General features: G+C 44.2%; 1 protein-coding gene across 2 annotated transcripts in view; it reads right to left on the reverse strand.

Moving 5' to 3' along the window:
• Positions 1-1,905: 1,905 nt before the first annotated feature.
• Positions 1,906-16,932, reverse strand: part of LOC131274000 (C-type lectin domain family 4 member F-like) — a 33,821-nt gene continuing 18,794 nt past the window's right edge. The window contains exons 2-5 of one of the 2 annotated variants that reach the window (XM_058278834.2): positions 15,129-15,540; positions 14,507-14,675; positions 9,890-10,041; positions 1,906-8,085 (exon numbers count right to left, since the gene is read on the reverse strand). In XM_058278834.2, coding sequence (XP_058134817.1) covers positions 7,993-8,085; positions 9,890-10,041; positions 14,507-14,675; positions 15,129-15,458 — 744 coding nt within the window. In that variant the 5' untranslated portion in view covers positions 15,459-15,540 and the 3' untranslated portion in view covers positions 1,906-7,992. The remainder of the gene's footprint in view (positions 8,086-9,889; positions 10,042-14,506; positions 14,676-15,128; positions 15,541-16,932) is intronic. The other variant, XM_071208897.1, reaches the window with a different exon arrangement.

Raw genomic sequence — 16,932 nt, forward strand, 5'->3', positions numbered from 1 at the left:
TGGAATTCTTAACCCTCGGGGTTGAGTGTCCACTGGGGTCTTTTGATCTTCTTCCTTGACTGTCAGGGCTCCTAAGAGTGATGATTCATGAGAGAAACCAGTCTCCATGAAGCTCCAATAGCCTAGGTGAATAGACATAGAATCAGTCTTGCTCATCCAATAAATCTACTAAAGTCAAAGTAAAATAGAAAGTTCTGAAACAAAAGAAAATTGTATTAAAGCATTGGGAACATTCTGGTCACAACCATTAGTTAAGAAGCAAAATTCTTGTGCAAAACTGCATGATCATAGTGCAAATTTAGAAAAAACTTTTCAGGAGTCTTTGATTTCTTTTGTAGTCACACTTATTTTGTAAAGAAAATGAAAGTTTTAAAGTGACTAAGTTGTATTTCTGTGTCAAACTATTCACGTCTGCCTATTTGCTCCAATTGTTGGGGTTAAATATGCAGTTATATAAGTAATATGTATTTCTAAAACCCAAGTTAAACTAAACAGTATATATTGTAAATTATAAGTAACATCAATGATTTGTGTCATATGCCTAACTCTATTTGGGTCTGCCTTATTTGCTCAGTGTACATCTTCATACATTGGGATAATAATATCAAATTAACAAATGAAAATTCTGAAAAGATCTCTATTCAAATGGTTAAAAATTAAGTATGCAGTTATATATATGACTAAATATTCCTGGAGTCCAAATTAGACTAAGCAGGATGGAAAGATCATATAGAAATCTGAGTATAGGAACTATTGGGAAAGGGCCATCTCTTTGCAAGAGTTTTGAGGGCAGGACTAGGTGTGGTGGATAAAAATTATATTCTAAGCTGGGGAATTGAGAATCGGTTTGCCCTGTAATTCCCCAGTTTAAACCTTTTCACAGCCTTAAAATAAGGGTGGTTAATAATTCTATTACTAAAACTGAGTAAGTAAAAGAAAGTCCATAAAAGTTATGGAAAAATCTATGCTAAATTATGATTTAAAAAATTAAGCAATTATAATATATTTTGGAACCTAGTAGTCATAATGCCTTTAAAATTATTCACAGCGTCAGAACTTAAACAAAGAAAAGAGGTTTTAGCCTCCTGTAAAGAAAGGAAAGAGAACATTCCTGCATAAACTGTAATGGTTTCAGTTTTATTCAGCTTGGGCATAATCTCTCTTAGTTTATAAATTACTCATTAAATAAATTAACATTATATGTACAAAACCTTTGGGGTAATGAAAATTGTTAAATTAATGTGAACGAAATTAAGATAAAGAAAATTGTAGATATGCTCTCTTAAATGAATAGAGTAAACTTCTTTGGTTGGTATTTGTAATTTAATAAGTGTATTTAAGTGTAAGGTAACTAGTCTATGTGGTTGTGATTAATTGCAAAAAAGTTTGTAAAAACATCTTCCAAACTGAAATATCTAAATGGTTCTAGTTCTAGAAGTCATTGGAACTAAAAACCTAGTTTGGTATTGATGGCAAAAAGAAACCTGGTGGTAATAAAACCTGTCTGAAAGTCAGTGCAAGGTGCATATTTAAGTAAATGGTAATGTAAAGTTATCTTGATTCCATCAAGAATCTTCCGTTTTCATTTTAACAATGAAAAATAGTTTTTTTTCCTTTATTACTATGGTAAAATACCTACTCTTATCTTCATGGTAAAATTGAATAAGTAGACAAATTCATTTGATATATGATATATAGATCAGCAGATCTAAGCATCTGTCCTCGGGCCTCTTGGCTGCCAGAGGTGGGCCCCCCCCCAGTGGAGTCCAAGACTGCTTAAACAGCGGGGTGCGCATCCCCGTCGTCCACCCCAGGGGTCCACTCTCTGAAGCCTCAGAATCCCGGAGAAGCCCCCAAAGCTGTTAGAAAGAAATCTTCTTCTGGAAGAAAATAGGACTCACCCGATTGTGGAGAAGAAAAGAATTTATTCTCAATCTTGCAAGAAGGGGCACACAACCAGAAAACGTGGCTGGTGCAACAAGCAAAGAAAAATGATACAATTTATAGCCCTAAGCTTAGCACGCAAGCCCTTCCTCTGTTTCTCCAGATTGGATACTTCAGAAGTGACAGCCTATCCGAGAAGATCTAACTTTCCCGCGCAAAAGTTTGTGATTCACCGCTTCCTCCATCACATTCCAACCATTTTAGTTTTTACCTGCTCCCCTTTGCCAAATAAGGAGTGGAATTTAGTGCTGAATTGGTATTGACTTAGCTCTTTCTTGGGCATCTTTTTGACTGCCGGTAGGACTGGCTTAAGCTGGTTTCCTTTCTTCCTGCTTAACATGGGAGTGGGAGACTGAGGCAGTAGGCTGCCATGTTACATTAAAAAATATTTTCTTCATGTGGAAACTAAACTAATCTTCATTTCTTACATTAGGTAATGACTACAACCCATGGCCAGCAGGAAGTAGTTATAGAGAAGAGAGCATCTCCCTTCAGCACCTCTTTAAGACTAAAGGTATAAACTCTTTAAGGGTAAAATAAAATTAATAGATGGATCTGGAGCGACAAGAAATCAGTGAGCTCTGGGTGGGAGGCTGTTTATCTCTTTGTAGATAACCTGAGTTGTCCCTATGGGACAGTGAGAAGCTGCAGTCCTGCCCTTGGTAACCACGGCAATGACTCCAGTCCCAGGAAACAATTTAGCAATGCAAACTCTATATACATATCAGTCAGTCCAGAGAGATTCTGAAAATAGTGATGCCAAATCTTCAATAAACTTAAACTTGGCCTCAAGGGGAAATATAATATAGCCTGTGCATGAATTCAAAATTATCTAATTCTGTATCCAACTGTGCCTAGAAATCCAATTAAGTATTATAGGCCCTTTAGACACTGAATGTTCAGAAAGGATGTGTATTCAAGGTTGCATCCAGACAGAATGTGGGCAATATGTTAACTCAAAACCTATCTGGTACTCAGGCAAACACTTAACTAACAAAGAAAGTCATTTTCTTTCATACAAGCACCATTTGACTCCCCACCAGGGTTTTAAAAGGAACTTGAAAACCTTGTTGGGGCTCAGGGTTTGAACAGAAAGCTCTGAAGTCCACTGGTGTAAAAAAATATTTTTCCTCCCGAAGATCATTCCAGAGACCTGGTCTTTCTATATGCAAATAATTGAATCTCTCTCCACTTCTACAACAATAAATGAAAAAACAAAAAACAGGAATGACTAAACTATCAGGAATTCAAATCCAGCAGCATACTAAAAGAATAATATACCATAACCAAATAGGTTGCTATTCAAGAATTGCAAGGATAATTCATCACTATGAAATTATTAATGTGATCAAGTATGTTCACAGAGTAAAGGATAAAGATTATTATTTTCATAGACATTGAAAAACCATTTGGTACAATTCAACATTCAATCCTAATTTTAAAAATACACTCTTATTGATTTGGAACTGAAGGGAATTTTCTTTACTTTATAAGGGGTAATTATCCAAAATCAACAAGCAATAAGCAATAGTGCAAAACTAGAAACAGCCACATTAGTGGAAGGAAGGAGACAGGAAGGTCTGCTCTCCCTGCTGCCAGGCAACACTGTTCTGGAAGCTTTACCAATGCAACAACAAAAGGAAAAGGTCTAAATTCTGGAAAAGAACAATCATCATTATCATTATTGGCATAGAATTTTATTTATAAAGAAAACTCAATGCAATTAACAAGAAACAAATATGAGAATGAATAAGAATTATGATGTCTATATTGGTTAAAGTGAGTACATATGAAATACACAAAAATCACTAGCTTTCCCTAGTATCCTAATATCTTATTTGAAAATATCATGAATTTCCACTTAAAAGGGCTAGATTAAATATATACTTCATACCTGCTTCCTCCCAGAAACAATTATAATGACAGTAAAGGAATAAAGAAGAGAATACCCCATAATGATGAAGACAATGGGAGAGGAATCAACAGCAGACAAGAAATGTCAACAAAAGTTTGGAGGCTAGCAATGGGTAAATGAATGGTAAGTGATTTAGCAGTAATGGGGGGAGTGAATAAAAAGTGGGACAATCCATGCTATAGAACACTGGCAAGCTCACAACTCACAAGTACCCAATTCCTCTAAAGGCAGGGTAGGTTGAAAACAGGAAAATTGTTTATAAGAGTTTTATGGAGACCATTGAGACATACCCATCCCCTCCTCTACCTCCCATAACCAGGCATTAGCCCCTTCCAGAAGAGAAAGGAGGTTTATACCAGGAGAGGTTTGCACAGCCAGGCTGAAAGCAGAGGGATTCAGGAGACATCTCTATACCAAACGGTAAAATGCTGCATCTCCTTACCCCACTAGGCCAGTAGAAGACTGGCAGCTGAGCTTCTATCTTTCTAGCAAAAGACTGGAGGACTCCTTTTTGATGAAACTGACAGACTTCAGAAAAAGGAGCAATAAAGAATAACATGTAGGAATGTTCCAGCCAGCCATCTTGGGCCCTTCAGTGAAATTCAGCAGTCACCAAGACCTAAACCCCAGTGGAATCTAAGCCTCCTCTTGACATCGATGTGCAATGGACACAACCAATCCAAGGTCCACAGAGAAAATGTGGCATTGGTGTGGGAAGTGGCCATGGTGGCTGCTGGGTGTGGGGGAATGGGAGGAAGAGATGAGATGTGGAGGCGTTTTCAGAACTTGGAGTTGTCCTGGGTGGTGCTTCAGGGACAATTACGGGACATTGTAGATCCTCCCAGGGCCCACTGGATGGAACGTGGGAGAGTATGGGCTACGTTGTAGACCATTGACCATGAGGTGCAGTGATGCCCAGAGATATACTTACCAAATGCAATGGATGTGTCCTGATGATGGGAGAGAGTGTTGCTGTGGGGAGAGTGGTGGGGTGGGGGTGGTGGGATTGAATGGGACCTCATATTTTTTGAATGTAATATTTTTAAAAAATGAATAAAAAAATAAAAAAATGAAAAGAATACTTTAAGAACAAAAAAAAAAAAGACCTAAACCCCAAACAGAGCTAGAAAGTTTTGAAAAAGCCAAAGGGGCTTGCCCCAGGTGATAACAAAACATAAAGCTACGATAATGAAAATAGTGTGGTTCCAATAAAGAAAAAGTGAGCTCATTGAAATGCAGTCAAGAATCCAGAAACAAGCTCATGCATTTCATATTAGATAGAGTTGGTGTTGGAGAAAAACAGTGCTCACTGGGACACGGAGACTGATATGACCACAGGCAGAGACTTTACTGAGGAGCTCTCCCATCAGAGGGGGTCTGAAGAACAGACTTGAGCCCCAACACCACCATGGTGGGGGTCTGAAGACAGACTTGAGCCCACTCCTGGAAGGGGGGGAGTTGAATTTTTGAATTGACACAGAACTTTCCTAGGTGGGGAAATGATGGTCAGTGGGAGAGGGTTGAGGGACACAGTGAGGTGCAGGGTTCAATAGGAAGCCCTAGAGGTGAAAATTTTCCCTCTAGGAGGGTAGCGGCATAGGGAGTTAGGTTTTCTTGGAATGCTGGAGGACTGGCTGTTTCTTAGATCTGTAGGGAGTAAAGGGTTTATCTCCCTTTGACATGCAGGCACTGAAGGTTTTCATCTCCCTCTCACATGCACATCGCCAAGATCTCTGTCTCCCTTTACTGCCCTCTCTACCTGGTTTCTTTGTTTAACCTGTGGGGAAGTGCCATGCCCTTAGACACATAGGCTTATGGGGAGGGGGTAGCCTTTCCCCAGTGCATATGAGGGTAAATGAGCTACAGCTTGTTAATTACTGCAAACCTCTAACAGTTGGCTTTCCAAATGAGTGAAGAACAGGTTATGATTTAATGATATTTGAGAAAAAGTAGATGACAATTTCACAATAGTCTCAAAAACAAATTCCAGGTGATTAACCATATAAAGGCAAAAATAAACAAACAAACACTTAAATAAAGGTACTAGAAGAAATATAGCAAAGTGTTATTTCAAACCTGGGACAGAAGAGGAGTTTCTAAGATTGATAAAAGGAAAATCCAAGAAGCCATAAAGTAAAAGATTGATAAACATGAATACCATAGAATTAAGTTTCTGTTCATCAAAAGATATCATAAAAGACAGAATATTTTCCACTCCTGGTTATGGCAGAGTAATTGAACTAGCCCGTTTGCTGTGAGCAACTAGGAACTAGACAAAACAGATGAAATAATTGTTTTTGGACATTGAACAGAAAGAGCAAAACTGAGACAAGGAAGCCTTCCAACCCCCTGCGTTTCTTCCTGGAGGCCCTTTCTGGATGAGGTGGTGCAAGAAGGGAGTTTTCAAATGGGGCATGACAGTCTCGACGAGCTGAGGCAAGGGCCAAGTGGGATGGGAGCTTCAGGAGACTGAGAGCAGTGGAAGTTTACAGAGGAGGAACGCTGCAGAGGCTTGTCTCCAGAATTCTGCATAGTGTTCCCTGTGCATACACACAATGGCTATAAGAGAGAAACAAGCAAAAGCCAAGGGGAGGAGCTAGAATCTGGAAGTATATGGAAGCTGTAAGACAAGGAGAGAGCATCTCCAAAAGATCAGAAAACCAAGGAACCTGAGGATTGTCAGCCAGCCAGAGTGCTGCTGACCCCGGGAGGAAGCAAGCCTTCTAACCTCTTTTACTAGAAGTAGTGAGAAGTTCAAAATGCTGATGTATCTGCTTCCTAGTGAGCCTTTTACCTAGACAAGGTGAGAATGTCACCTTAGTTCAACCCCAAGTTATATCCCACTCAGAATTCTGCCTTAAGCAATGGAAACAAGGAACTGATTTAGGGAGAGCATAGCCAATTTTCCTGAGAGTGTATCCAAGACTCTTGTGTTTGGAACAAAGAATGATCCTTCTTTAATCAGAATAAAGTATCATGTCCTAACAGAGATGTGCAATGTCTGCATCAACAATAATGAAATGAAAACAAGAAAATCTGCATTTTCAGTAAGGACCCAAATGTTTTTTCATGTCTTTTCTAATAAAAAGAAATAGAATAAAAAATAAATAAACACACAAAGGGCTTTTATTAACTCATCAAGTGTTTACTGAGGATCTGCTGTGTGATAGCCTATGCTGGTTGTGGAGGTGGACACTGAGGAGCACACCAGGGCACACCACTGGTCTCCCTGTTTACATGGGGTCAACGTATTGAAAGTGTGATCAGAGCCAGTATTGACGTCCTAAGCTTCTTCTCGAGAAAGAATTCAAGGATGAGCCACAAATTAATCAGGCAAGCAAAGAATTTATTGGGGGTGAAGCAAGAGAAGGTAAGTGCACCTGCAGGGGTGCAGGCAAGGGGGTGAAATGTGAAGTTCTGCCCTGGTGTCCCATGATATATGGGGGTACAGGTCTCCAGTTCTGCCCTGATTGGCATACTTGAGACACAGCAGGGGAACTCTACTAGGTGATCAGATTCCCTTAATGGGTTAGGGGCTGGGTTAGGGGATGCTGGTGGGTGGTGATTGGCTTCTGGCTGCTGTCCACGAGCTCTGCAGGCTGTGCTGACCGCCGGTGATCAGCCTCTGGTCACTCTCAATGAAGCAAGAGGTAACCTGAAAGTGGGTGGGGGTTGGGGTGCTGCCCCCCTCGCCCTGTCCCTATTTTTCCACCATGTAATGAGGTTGCCTCCTGATCACAGAGCCACTGGGTGTGCGCTGTATGCTGTAAGCTGCAGGGTGTGTGCTTGTTAGCTGCCCCTTCCTAATTTGCCCCTGTGCTCAGCACATTCATGCTAGCCAGCAGGCCAGTGCCTCAGTTTCTCTTGCCAGGCTTATTAGGTTTTTCTACCCTTCCTTCTTAGGTCCCTATCTATCCTGCCTCCAAAGGGTTAAACAACAGTTCAAGGCAGGACACCCAGGAGGCTAAGTGGAAGCCCCAGAGAGCAAGCAGAGGCCAGAGGCTCGAGACTCACAGGAAGCAAGGAAGAGGCCCAGAGCTGGCCACCGGGAGGGACCCATCAGCTCTGCTCTGCCCTCAGGCCACGTCATGGCCCACGGATTTCTTGCAGACCCACTGGTAGGTGGCATCACATTATACATCACCCCACATCTGCTGAGGATGGACACAGTCCTCCGTGTGCCCATTCCCGTTGTCCAGTTGTCCAGCTGCTCCTTGCTCAAAAACCTGGAAACAGAGGGATGTTATTCAGCTAGACACAGGCAGTGGCCCTTGTCCCTGCTGTGGCACATGGAGCTAAAGTGACACAGCTCCCCATTCCCCTTGCAGCCCCAGAACAGGGATAGAACTGCGATGCCTGCAGGCCTGGGTCTGCTGAGGACATCCTGAGTCACTGATGATCCAAGGATGGGGAGGGTGTCTGTGAAGCAGCAAGTTGGGGAAAGGAGAGGGGAGGGCCTTTCAACTTCCACCCCAGAACTCGCACTCAGATCCCTATCAGACAGGGCCTCTTTAGATTGACTTGCACCCCTGTGGAACATGGGGTGTCTGGGGGGGTGCTGGTGCCACCCGGACTGCGCACCAGCCCATTTTGCTCTCAGTGCAGAAATTCCCAGGCAAGCATGAAAAGATAACAGCAGAAAACAGTGCTGGAACGCGGGACTCGGCAGTTTTGCACAGGAAGCTTTGGGACATGTTGTTCTCTCTAGTCTTCTCAAAGTTGGGACAAAACTGAACAAACGAGATGAGCTCGGTGCTTCAGAAAGTGCAAAAGCTACTAGCGAGCTCTATTCTCCTCTATCAGGAGAACCAACAGAAATTTATGAAGTTGTTGCAGAAAATCCAGGACTTGTCAACAAATCTTTTTACCCAGGTGGTTGCTAATTAAGAAGATACTGAACATGTTCAACTAAGGAGTGAAGGAGCATTTGAGAAATACATAAAATCTATGTAGGAATGAAAATAAACTAATCTGAAGCAACTTAATCCAGAATAGTTATTTTAAATTGTGGTGGATAGAGATTTAAAATGGTGACTTGTAGCAATATCAATGGAAAAGCTACATGTTGCAGCGACATTATTGAAATAAACTTTAAAATGATTGAAGATAAGCATAATACAGGGTGTTCCTTTTTTTTTTTTCACAGCACTCTGTGACTTAGGCTACAGTCTAGTTATTATATTCACAATTCACAATATGACCTGAAAACAAAAAATCCTTCTGAAAATTATGTAATTTAAGGGTAACACTGTTATCATAAGCCTTATATAATATTGTAACTATTGCTTATTATCCTACTAATAGAACATTCAACTTCTTCATTTAAAAAAGTCAAGACTGGGAAAGCAGGTGTTGCTCAACCAGTTGAGCTTCCATCTACCATATGGGAGGCCCTGGGTTCATGTCCCGGGGCCTCCTTGTGAAGGCAGCCTCGCTCACACGTCACTGAGAGCCACTGGCCTACAAGCGCTACGGAGAGCTGACTCAGCGAGGTGACACAGCAAAAAGCAAGGCAAGTAAAAACACAGAAAAGCATGCAGCAAATGGACACAGAGAGCAGACAACAAGCAAGCCTCAAGGATGGGGTGGGATAAATTCAAAAATAAATACAGAGACGCAGAAGAATGCACAGTGAATAGACACAGAGCAGACAGCAAGCAAGCCTCAAGGGGGATGGTGATAAAAAAAAATCAAGACTGATGACTGGAGAGGAAGCCCAAAGGGACCTGAGGGAAAAGCATGCTCCCTTACATTCTCAGGGTGACGCGCCACCACCCGCCTCTGCCCTGCCCTGCTGCTGGCATCTGTCCACCTCTGAGAATCTCCCCGCTCATTGAGGACAGTGGGGTTTGTTGTCCAGGTTTCTGCCTCCAGTGCAAGGTGCTCAGAGGAATTCAATATTGTTCCCTGCCTGACAGGAGACATGAAGGTTATAGGCTGTACCCTACCCTAGAGGAGGAAGGTCAAAGCACCAAAGTCCCTTGTCACTCACCAACCCTGTCAGAACCACCCCAAGCCCCCAGCTCTGACCTGCTCTTCCTCAGAGGACACCGATGCCAGGTGAGCTCCTTGGGATGCACAGAACTGCTCAGCCTCCTCCGAACACTTCTTGACATCAAAAAAGTAATGCAAGCTCCGACAGTAGAACTTACAGCAATCCTGGAGAAACTGGACATACTGAGCTGGAGCAGAGGTGGGAAGAGAGGGAACCAGGGGCTGATGGTAGATGTCCCAGAGCTGGCCTTCCTGAACCCGCCAGCAGCTGGCCACTGAGGCCCACGTCCCTGAGGCTCGGTTCCGCAAGGGCAAGTGCTGCTGAGGCCACGCCCCTGTCCCACTACCCAATACGCCAGGGAACAGCAGCTCAAGACGCCTGGCTCAATAATCCTGGGACACTCAGCTCTGCTACCCAGAAAAACTCTCTGCTGAGACATGTGCTTTCTGTCACTTTATTTCCCATCTCACTGCTGCCACCGTACAGTCCTACCATCTCAATTCCCACCATCTCTCGAGGACGTTGTCCATCCATCCAGAGTCTTCCTTACTTCCTTGACTTGATCTCCATCCTCTCTGGCTGCCGACACCCAGGAGTGTCCCAGGACTTCCTCATCACCTGCTCTACCTGCCCTCACAGGTGTCACACACTAAGAGCTCATGCTGTCACCAGGAGCCCCAAGTCTCAGCTCTTCTCTCCCTCCTTGTCACCACATCCTGCTCTTTAGTATAATCTCTACCGCAGCTATTGAAATGGAGCCACAACACTCATTTCTTCATTCATACCTTCAAAATTCATACATTCATTGTTCGACATTCCTTAGCTTCTATGAGCCAGGGACTGTTATTAAAAGACCAATAAGACACGAGTCATGCCCTCGAGGAATTTACAGTCTTGTGAAGTGAGACAGATGTAAGAAGGGGATGGAAGATGTACTAATTAAATGCCACGTGCAGGTTAGAATAGAGGCATGAAAGAGGGTGTCGTCTCTGTCACCTGGGCTGGGGGGGGGGGGTTAGCAAGGGAATCTGGGATGAAATGTTCCTTGAGATGAGTCTTTAAAAAAAAACTGAGGGGTGGGGGATGGGGAATTAATACTTATTTGGTAAAGTTTCAGTTTGGGGCCAAGGAAAGCTTCCAGCCAGAAAAGATCATGATGGTAGCACAATGTTGTGAATGTATATACTGAAGCAGTTAAAATGAGAGCTTTTATGTTATATATATGTTACCACAATAAAAATTTTTTTAAGAAAACATAGAACTGTACAATACAAAGAGTGAACCCTACAATAAACTATGGACTATAGTTAATCATATGATTATAATAATATTGGTTCATCGATTGTAACAAAAGTACCCACTAAGGGAAAACGTTAATCATGGTCAAAGCTCTCTACCTTCTGCAGGATTTTTCTGTAAACCTACAACTGCTCTAACATTTTTTAAATTTTTAATCAGAAAAACACTAAAAAAAAAAACAAAAATACTGAGGAAGAGTTTGCCAGGGGATCAGGTCCAAGAAAAGCCTTCCAGACAGGGGAAATGGCAGGTGCAAAGGCAGGCAGGCAGGAAACAGCATTGCACAAGCTGATCTGTGCAAAACCTGGGGTGTGGCCGGCATGCAAGGGGTGGGGGAAGAGCCTGGAGAGGCTGCCAGCACTAGATCTTATGCCCATGAGAAGGAATTTGGATTTTTCCCTGTGAGCAATGGGAGGCTCTGAAGGGTTTTACGGATGGTGCAGATTTGCACTGTAAATATTTCAATGTGTTGCAATGTGAAGATACAACAGGGAAAAAAGACCACCCTGCTTGGACCAGAAACATCCATCAGAACCCAACTGCAAAAACCTCAGGAAGAGACAGGCCATGTGGACCACGCGTTCTCAAAGTGTGTTCCCTGGAACAGCAGCATCGCGCCAACTGGGAACTTGGTAGAAATGCCCCTTCTCAGGCCCAGCGCAGACCTGCTTTTCCAGAAATTGCATCTGAACAGTCTGTGTTTTAACAAGGCCGCGTGTGACTCTTATGCTCTCTGAAGCCTCAGAACCAGTCATCTAAACCTGGGGAGGATCAATTATGGCCCAAAACCAGCCTCTTTTTATAAATAGTGTCATTCGAGCAGCCACGCCAATTCATTTACACGTTCTCTTTGGCTGCTTCAGCAGTGCAAGATGCAGCATTGAGGAGCCCTGACAGAGACTGTGGCACACAGGTCTCAATTGTACTATTTGGCCCTTTAAGAAAAAAGTTAAATAATTCTCCACCCTGACTGCCCATGTTTTAAAACTTCGTGGTGCTGACGCTGCATATCAGACCAAAATCCATAAGATTTTGTACATGAGCCCCAGGCATGTACTTGGGTGACTCCAGTGCACAGCCAGGATGGAGCACCTCTCAGTCCATACTAAAGCAGGAGGGCAGCAGTGGGGCTTGAGGAGAGGCAGGAAGGAGGAAAGACTTCCAGGCACTGGTCCGCATGGCCAGTGATTCCTTAGACTCGACTGGAAACAGGGCAAAGAGCAGGGGCTCGGCACTGCCTGCCAAGTCCTCATTTGTCAGCTCCCATCTCTCCAGCAGCTTCTCCCAACCATCCCTTCTCTCCCCCAGCTCCCTACAGGCATCCTTCTCCTTAGCAAGTGACCTCCTATGCCACCCAGAAACAGATGTGGTTAACAGCAGCTCTCGCAGTCTCGTGTTCCCACATCTGCACAGTAGGGTGGACACCAACTTCCACACCTGCTCCCCTCCCAGGCTCAGAGATTCAAGTGCCATCCCAACCTCCTTCAAGGCCAGTCACTCATCATGCATTTCACTCTCCTCCCTCTCTCCTCCCCTATCTTCAACCTCCACCTCTTTGCTGTTTCCTTTCTGTAAACCTCAGCTGAAGCCTATGTGATTCTAGAAACACTCTCTCAAGTTCACCAAAATATTAGCAGGGGGTTCACATGGAAGTCTTGCAAATTTTCATGGCAATACAGATGCTTGTTTTCTCATCTTGCAATTTTTCAATATTTGCCACACTGTTTATAATTAATAGAAACATGTTGTAATGGAGAAATAGATGATGTGCATTGTTTTTTACTCTTCCCCTCATCTCTCCTTCCCTGTCAGCTCTGTTCCTTGACAGACTCATATACCTGATCGATTCACGGCCAACAGCAGTGGTCTGGCTTCCACTGAAACTTCATTCTAATGACTTATTAATTGCTCAGCCTCAGTGGATGTTTTTCAGTTCTGATTTTACATGGCCTCTCTGGCATGTGCCAGAACTGACTGCTCCCGTTTGGAATTTCTTTCCTCTTTTGGCTTTCCCACATGCACATCTCCCAATTCCCCTGTCCTCAGTTGGTTCACACACACATCTTTCCCTTCTTGCCTCCTGAAGGTTGATTCCTGGCCCCACCCTCAACACTCTTCTGCATTTTGTCTCATGCAATCCCCCACATCCACTGCTGCAACCAGAACCCCCACACCCAGGGCACCTAAGCCTATGTCTGCAGCCCTGGCCTCCCTCCTCAACTCCAGACAGCCTGCAGGCGACGTCCACTTGGCTGTCCCCCAGAGCACCACAGCCAGCATGTGCAAATCTTGCTGCTCCTCTTCCTCCTTTATTTCTCAGTTGGGGACCCCTCCATTTGACCACTCAAGTCAGAACCTCAGGGTTCTCCTTAAAACACTTCAGTGGCTCCTCATTTCCTGGAGGATGAAAGCCAAGCTCACTCAGAGGCCTTCCAATCTAGCATGTGTCTCTCCAGCCCTGGTGACCCCTCTACCCAGTGTTTTTCAAACTGCAATCGCTGACCCATTAGTGGGTCATAAATTTGGTTTATCAGCTTTTACATGCTTTGATTTTTTTTTTAAAGAATAGAATATAAAATGTCTGAGTGAGTTCATGCAGTTAAGTTTTTGCTTTTTAAACTTGCATAGATAGATTACATAGATGATTAGATAGATGACAGATAAGTGGATTTCCTCCCCCCCTTCCACAAAAGGTCCCTTCTCCCCTTTCTATTTGCCTCCCCCCTCTCAGTTCCCAGTACTTGCTTCTAACTTAACACCTCTTTCACCAATCTATATGACTTTGCTTACAGGTCTGTCTCCATCTTGCAACTCCCAACCTTCTCAAGAGCAGGTGTCATGTCTTATTCATCTTTAACCCTGACACATGGTAGATGTTCATGAAAGTTTGTCAGACACATGCGTGAATGCTGCCTACTAGCTTAAGTGCGTTACCTGTGTTGATTCACTTGATCCTCCCTGTGAAGCAAATCCTATTGCCCCCATTGTGCAGGTGAAGCTCAGCGAAGGTAAGCAACTTGCTCAGGTTCACACCATTTGTGATAACTGGAAGTCACAAACAGGTTGTCTGGCCCCACAAGCACACTCTGCCATTACTACACACCTTCATCACAAAGATCTGCTTTGCCAAAGGAGAAATTTGGTGGAGAGATTATAAGCCACCTGAGAGCAAGGACATAGATTCTCACATCTTCTGTGCTACCACCTGGGCAACAGAGGAGCTGCTTTTATTGGATTTGTCCTCTCTCCACCACCCTTGCTCTTTCCCAGAAGAGACACATGCTTGAGGCTAAAGGGGCAGAAACATCCCAACAACTCCGCCCTCCCCATGGTGGACCCTCCCTACCACTTACTTTGCGTCCTTTGTAGCTGCTCCTGTGAAGCACAGGCTGCGCGGAGGGTCTCCAGGCTGCTCTCCTGCTCCTGGATTTTCACACTTAGCGAGTTGGTATTATTCACATTAACTTTTAGCCTCTGGATCTCGTCCTGTGCCTCCTTCAGTCTCTTTTCTAACATCTGGGTCTGGGAATTAAAGGCAGCACCCTTCATTCATTGTTTTAGGGTCTCTAAAGCTCTCCTAGCATTTTCCAACTCTGCTCTTACTCCTGGGAGCTCAGCTTTTGTCTGCTCCATACCGCCCTTTGCCATTTGGGTCTGGGCAATGGCAGTTTTCAAATCTCTTTTTAACAACTGAATCACTTCATCAGCCCTGTCCAAGGGACCTCTTAATAACTGGATCTCAAAAGTTCTGTTGTCTACACTGCCTTTTATACAGGGCTGGGTCTGCAAATTGAAAGCACTTGCATTTCCCAGAGCTCCCCAGAGCCTCTGGATCTCGGCATTGGGCCCTTCGAAACTGCTGCTTAAAACCTGGTGCTGGGTCCTTAAAACTTTGACACTCCCCAGATTGCCTTTCAAAAGTTCGGTCTGAACATTGGCATTCTGTAAGCTCATATTTGCCAAGTGTAAACCTACCTTTAACAGCTGAATTTCAGCATTGGCATCTTCTAGGTCTTGGCTTAACATGTGGAGCACAAAGCTGGTGTTTTCTGAACTGCTTTGTAAGAAATCTTGGGTCTGGGAATTCAATGTGTTTGCCTTTTCCAGAGCTCTCCTTAGGCCCTGGATCTCAGCAACAGCCCCCTCCAAGGAATTCCTTAACATCTGGGTCTGGATATGGTAGGTGCCAGCATCCTCTAGAACTCCTTTGACCATCCGGATGTCAGCACTGGTGTTTTCCAGGTGGCCGCTGAGCATCTGGATCTGAGAACAGACATTGTCCACCTTGTACTTCAGCATCTGCATCTCCACAGCCCAGGTGCTAGAATGTTCTTTAAATAGCTGGAGAGCTTCCTTATCTCAGCCACCACGCCAAAATGGTCAGAACCTGCAGTGGAGGAAATGGAGAGGTCAGGCAAAGAGGCCCATTTCATGGTGAAGCATAAAGATCTACCAGCGTGTTCTGAAGATTTCCGTGGGGAGATGCCTACACCATGGCCCTGAGAGCACCCCTAGTGGCCTGTGACCCCCTGACCTTGGACCAAACAATAGCCAAAGACCTAATTAGCCATCACACCTGAACTAACAGATCCAAAGAATTGAAATTCTTGCTTACAGTAAACTACCTACCCCACACATACCCCAAAGTCATGCTGGTGAGACTTGGATTCTTTTGCCATTGCAACTGAACTTGAGAATAACTCATTATACAATTTAGAGCTGTGGAAGTTTAATTCCACAGAAATTTCACCATTAGAAGAGTCATTGAGGAAAAGAAGATGTGAATAAGGCCCCTGTTTTGTTCTGAGCTGTATTTGTAAAACTACCATTGAGCCTCTTGACCTATCATTATTACTCCTGAAAACCATGTAAACCACAATCAAATTTTCTGATTACAAATTCAGGGGGGGAAATACAATATGAACAAAATGGGTGCTCCTAGCAGAAGGCCCCTGTTCAATCCGCAGTGCTATGATGGAGGTGTGCCACACCTTCAGGTCACACGGGGACTCTGAGCTGAAATCACCTCTGAAAGGGTTGGGCACCCCTACAGAAAACGGAGGACAAGAGTCCCTTCAGAGCAATTTGGGGATATGAGAGCCCTGAGTGAGAGATCTTGGCCACCAGGGCCGTTTAAGGAAACTGCAGCCCTTTCCTCTGCAGGGTCTTTCCCAGCAAGCCCAGCGGCCACTGCCCCTGGTCTTGCCATCACCCTTGGCTCTCCTCATGAGCAAGGACTCAATTTCACACATCCATGGTCACCGCCTGGTTCCATCCTCCCCTCAGGACCCCTGCCCTATTCCTCAAGCCCTGGCTTGGGGAAGTGGGAGACCACCTGGCCTTTGGAGGCGTGAGAAGAACAGAAAGGAAGTCCAGGTTGATCTTCAACAAAGAAGCAAAGGCAATTCAGTGGAGAAAGCATAATCCTTTCAACAGATGGTGCTGAAACAATTTAATAGTAATATCCAAACAAATAAAAATGAGCTTCAGGGAAGAGGCCTTGGCCCAACAAATAGGGTGTCCACCTACCACACAGGAGATCCGCGGTTCAAACCCCGGGCCTCCTTGACCCATGTGGAGCTGGCCCATGCTCAGTGCTGATGTGTGCAATGAGTGCCGTGCCCTGTAGGGGAGCACCACGTGTAAGGAGTACACCCGGTAAAGAGAGCCATCCAGTATGAAAGAAAGTACAGCCTACCCTGGAGTGGTGCCACCCACACACACAGAGAGCTGACACAACAAGATGATGCAACAAAAAGAAACACAGATTCCTAGTGCT

The sequence above is a fragment of the Dasypus novemcinctus genome, chromosome 17 (genome assembly GCF_030445035.2).
Source record: "Dasypus novemcinctus isolate mDasNov1 chromosome 17, mDasNov1.1.hap2, whole genome shotgun sequence".
Taxonomy (NCBI): Eukaryota; Metazoa; Chordata; class Mammalia; order Cingulata; family Dasypodidae; genus Dasypus; species Dasypus novemcinctus.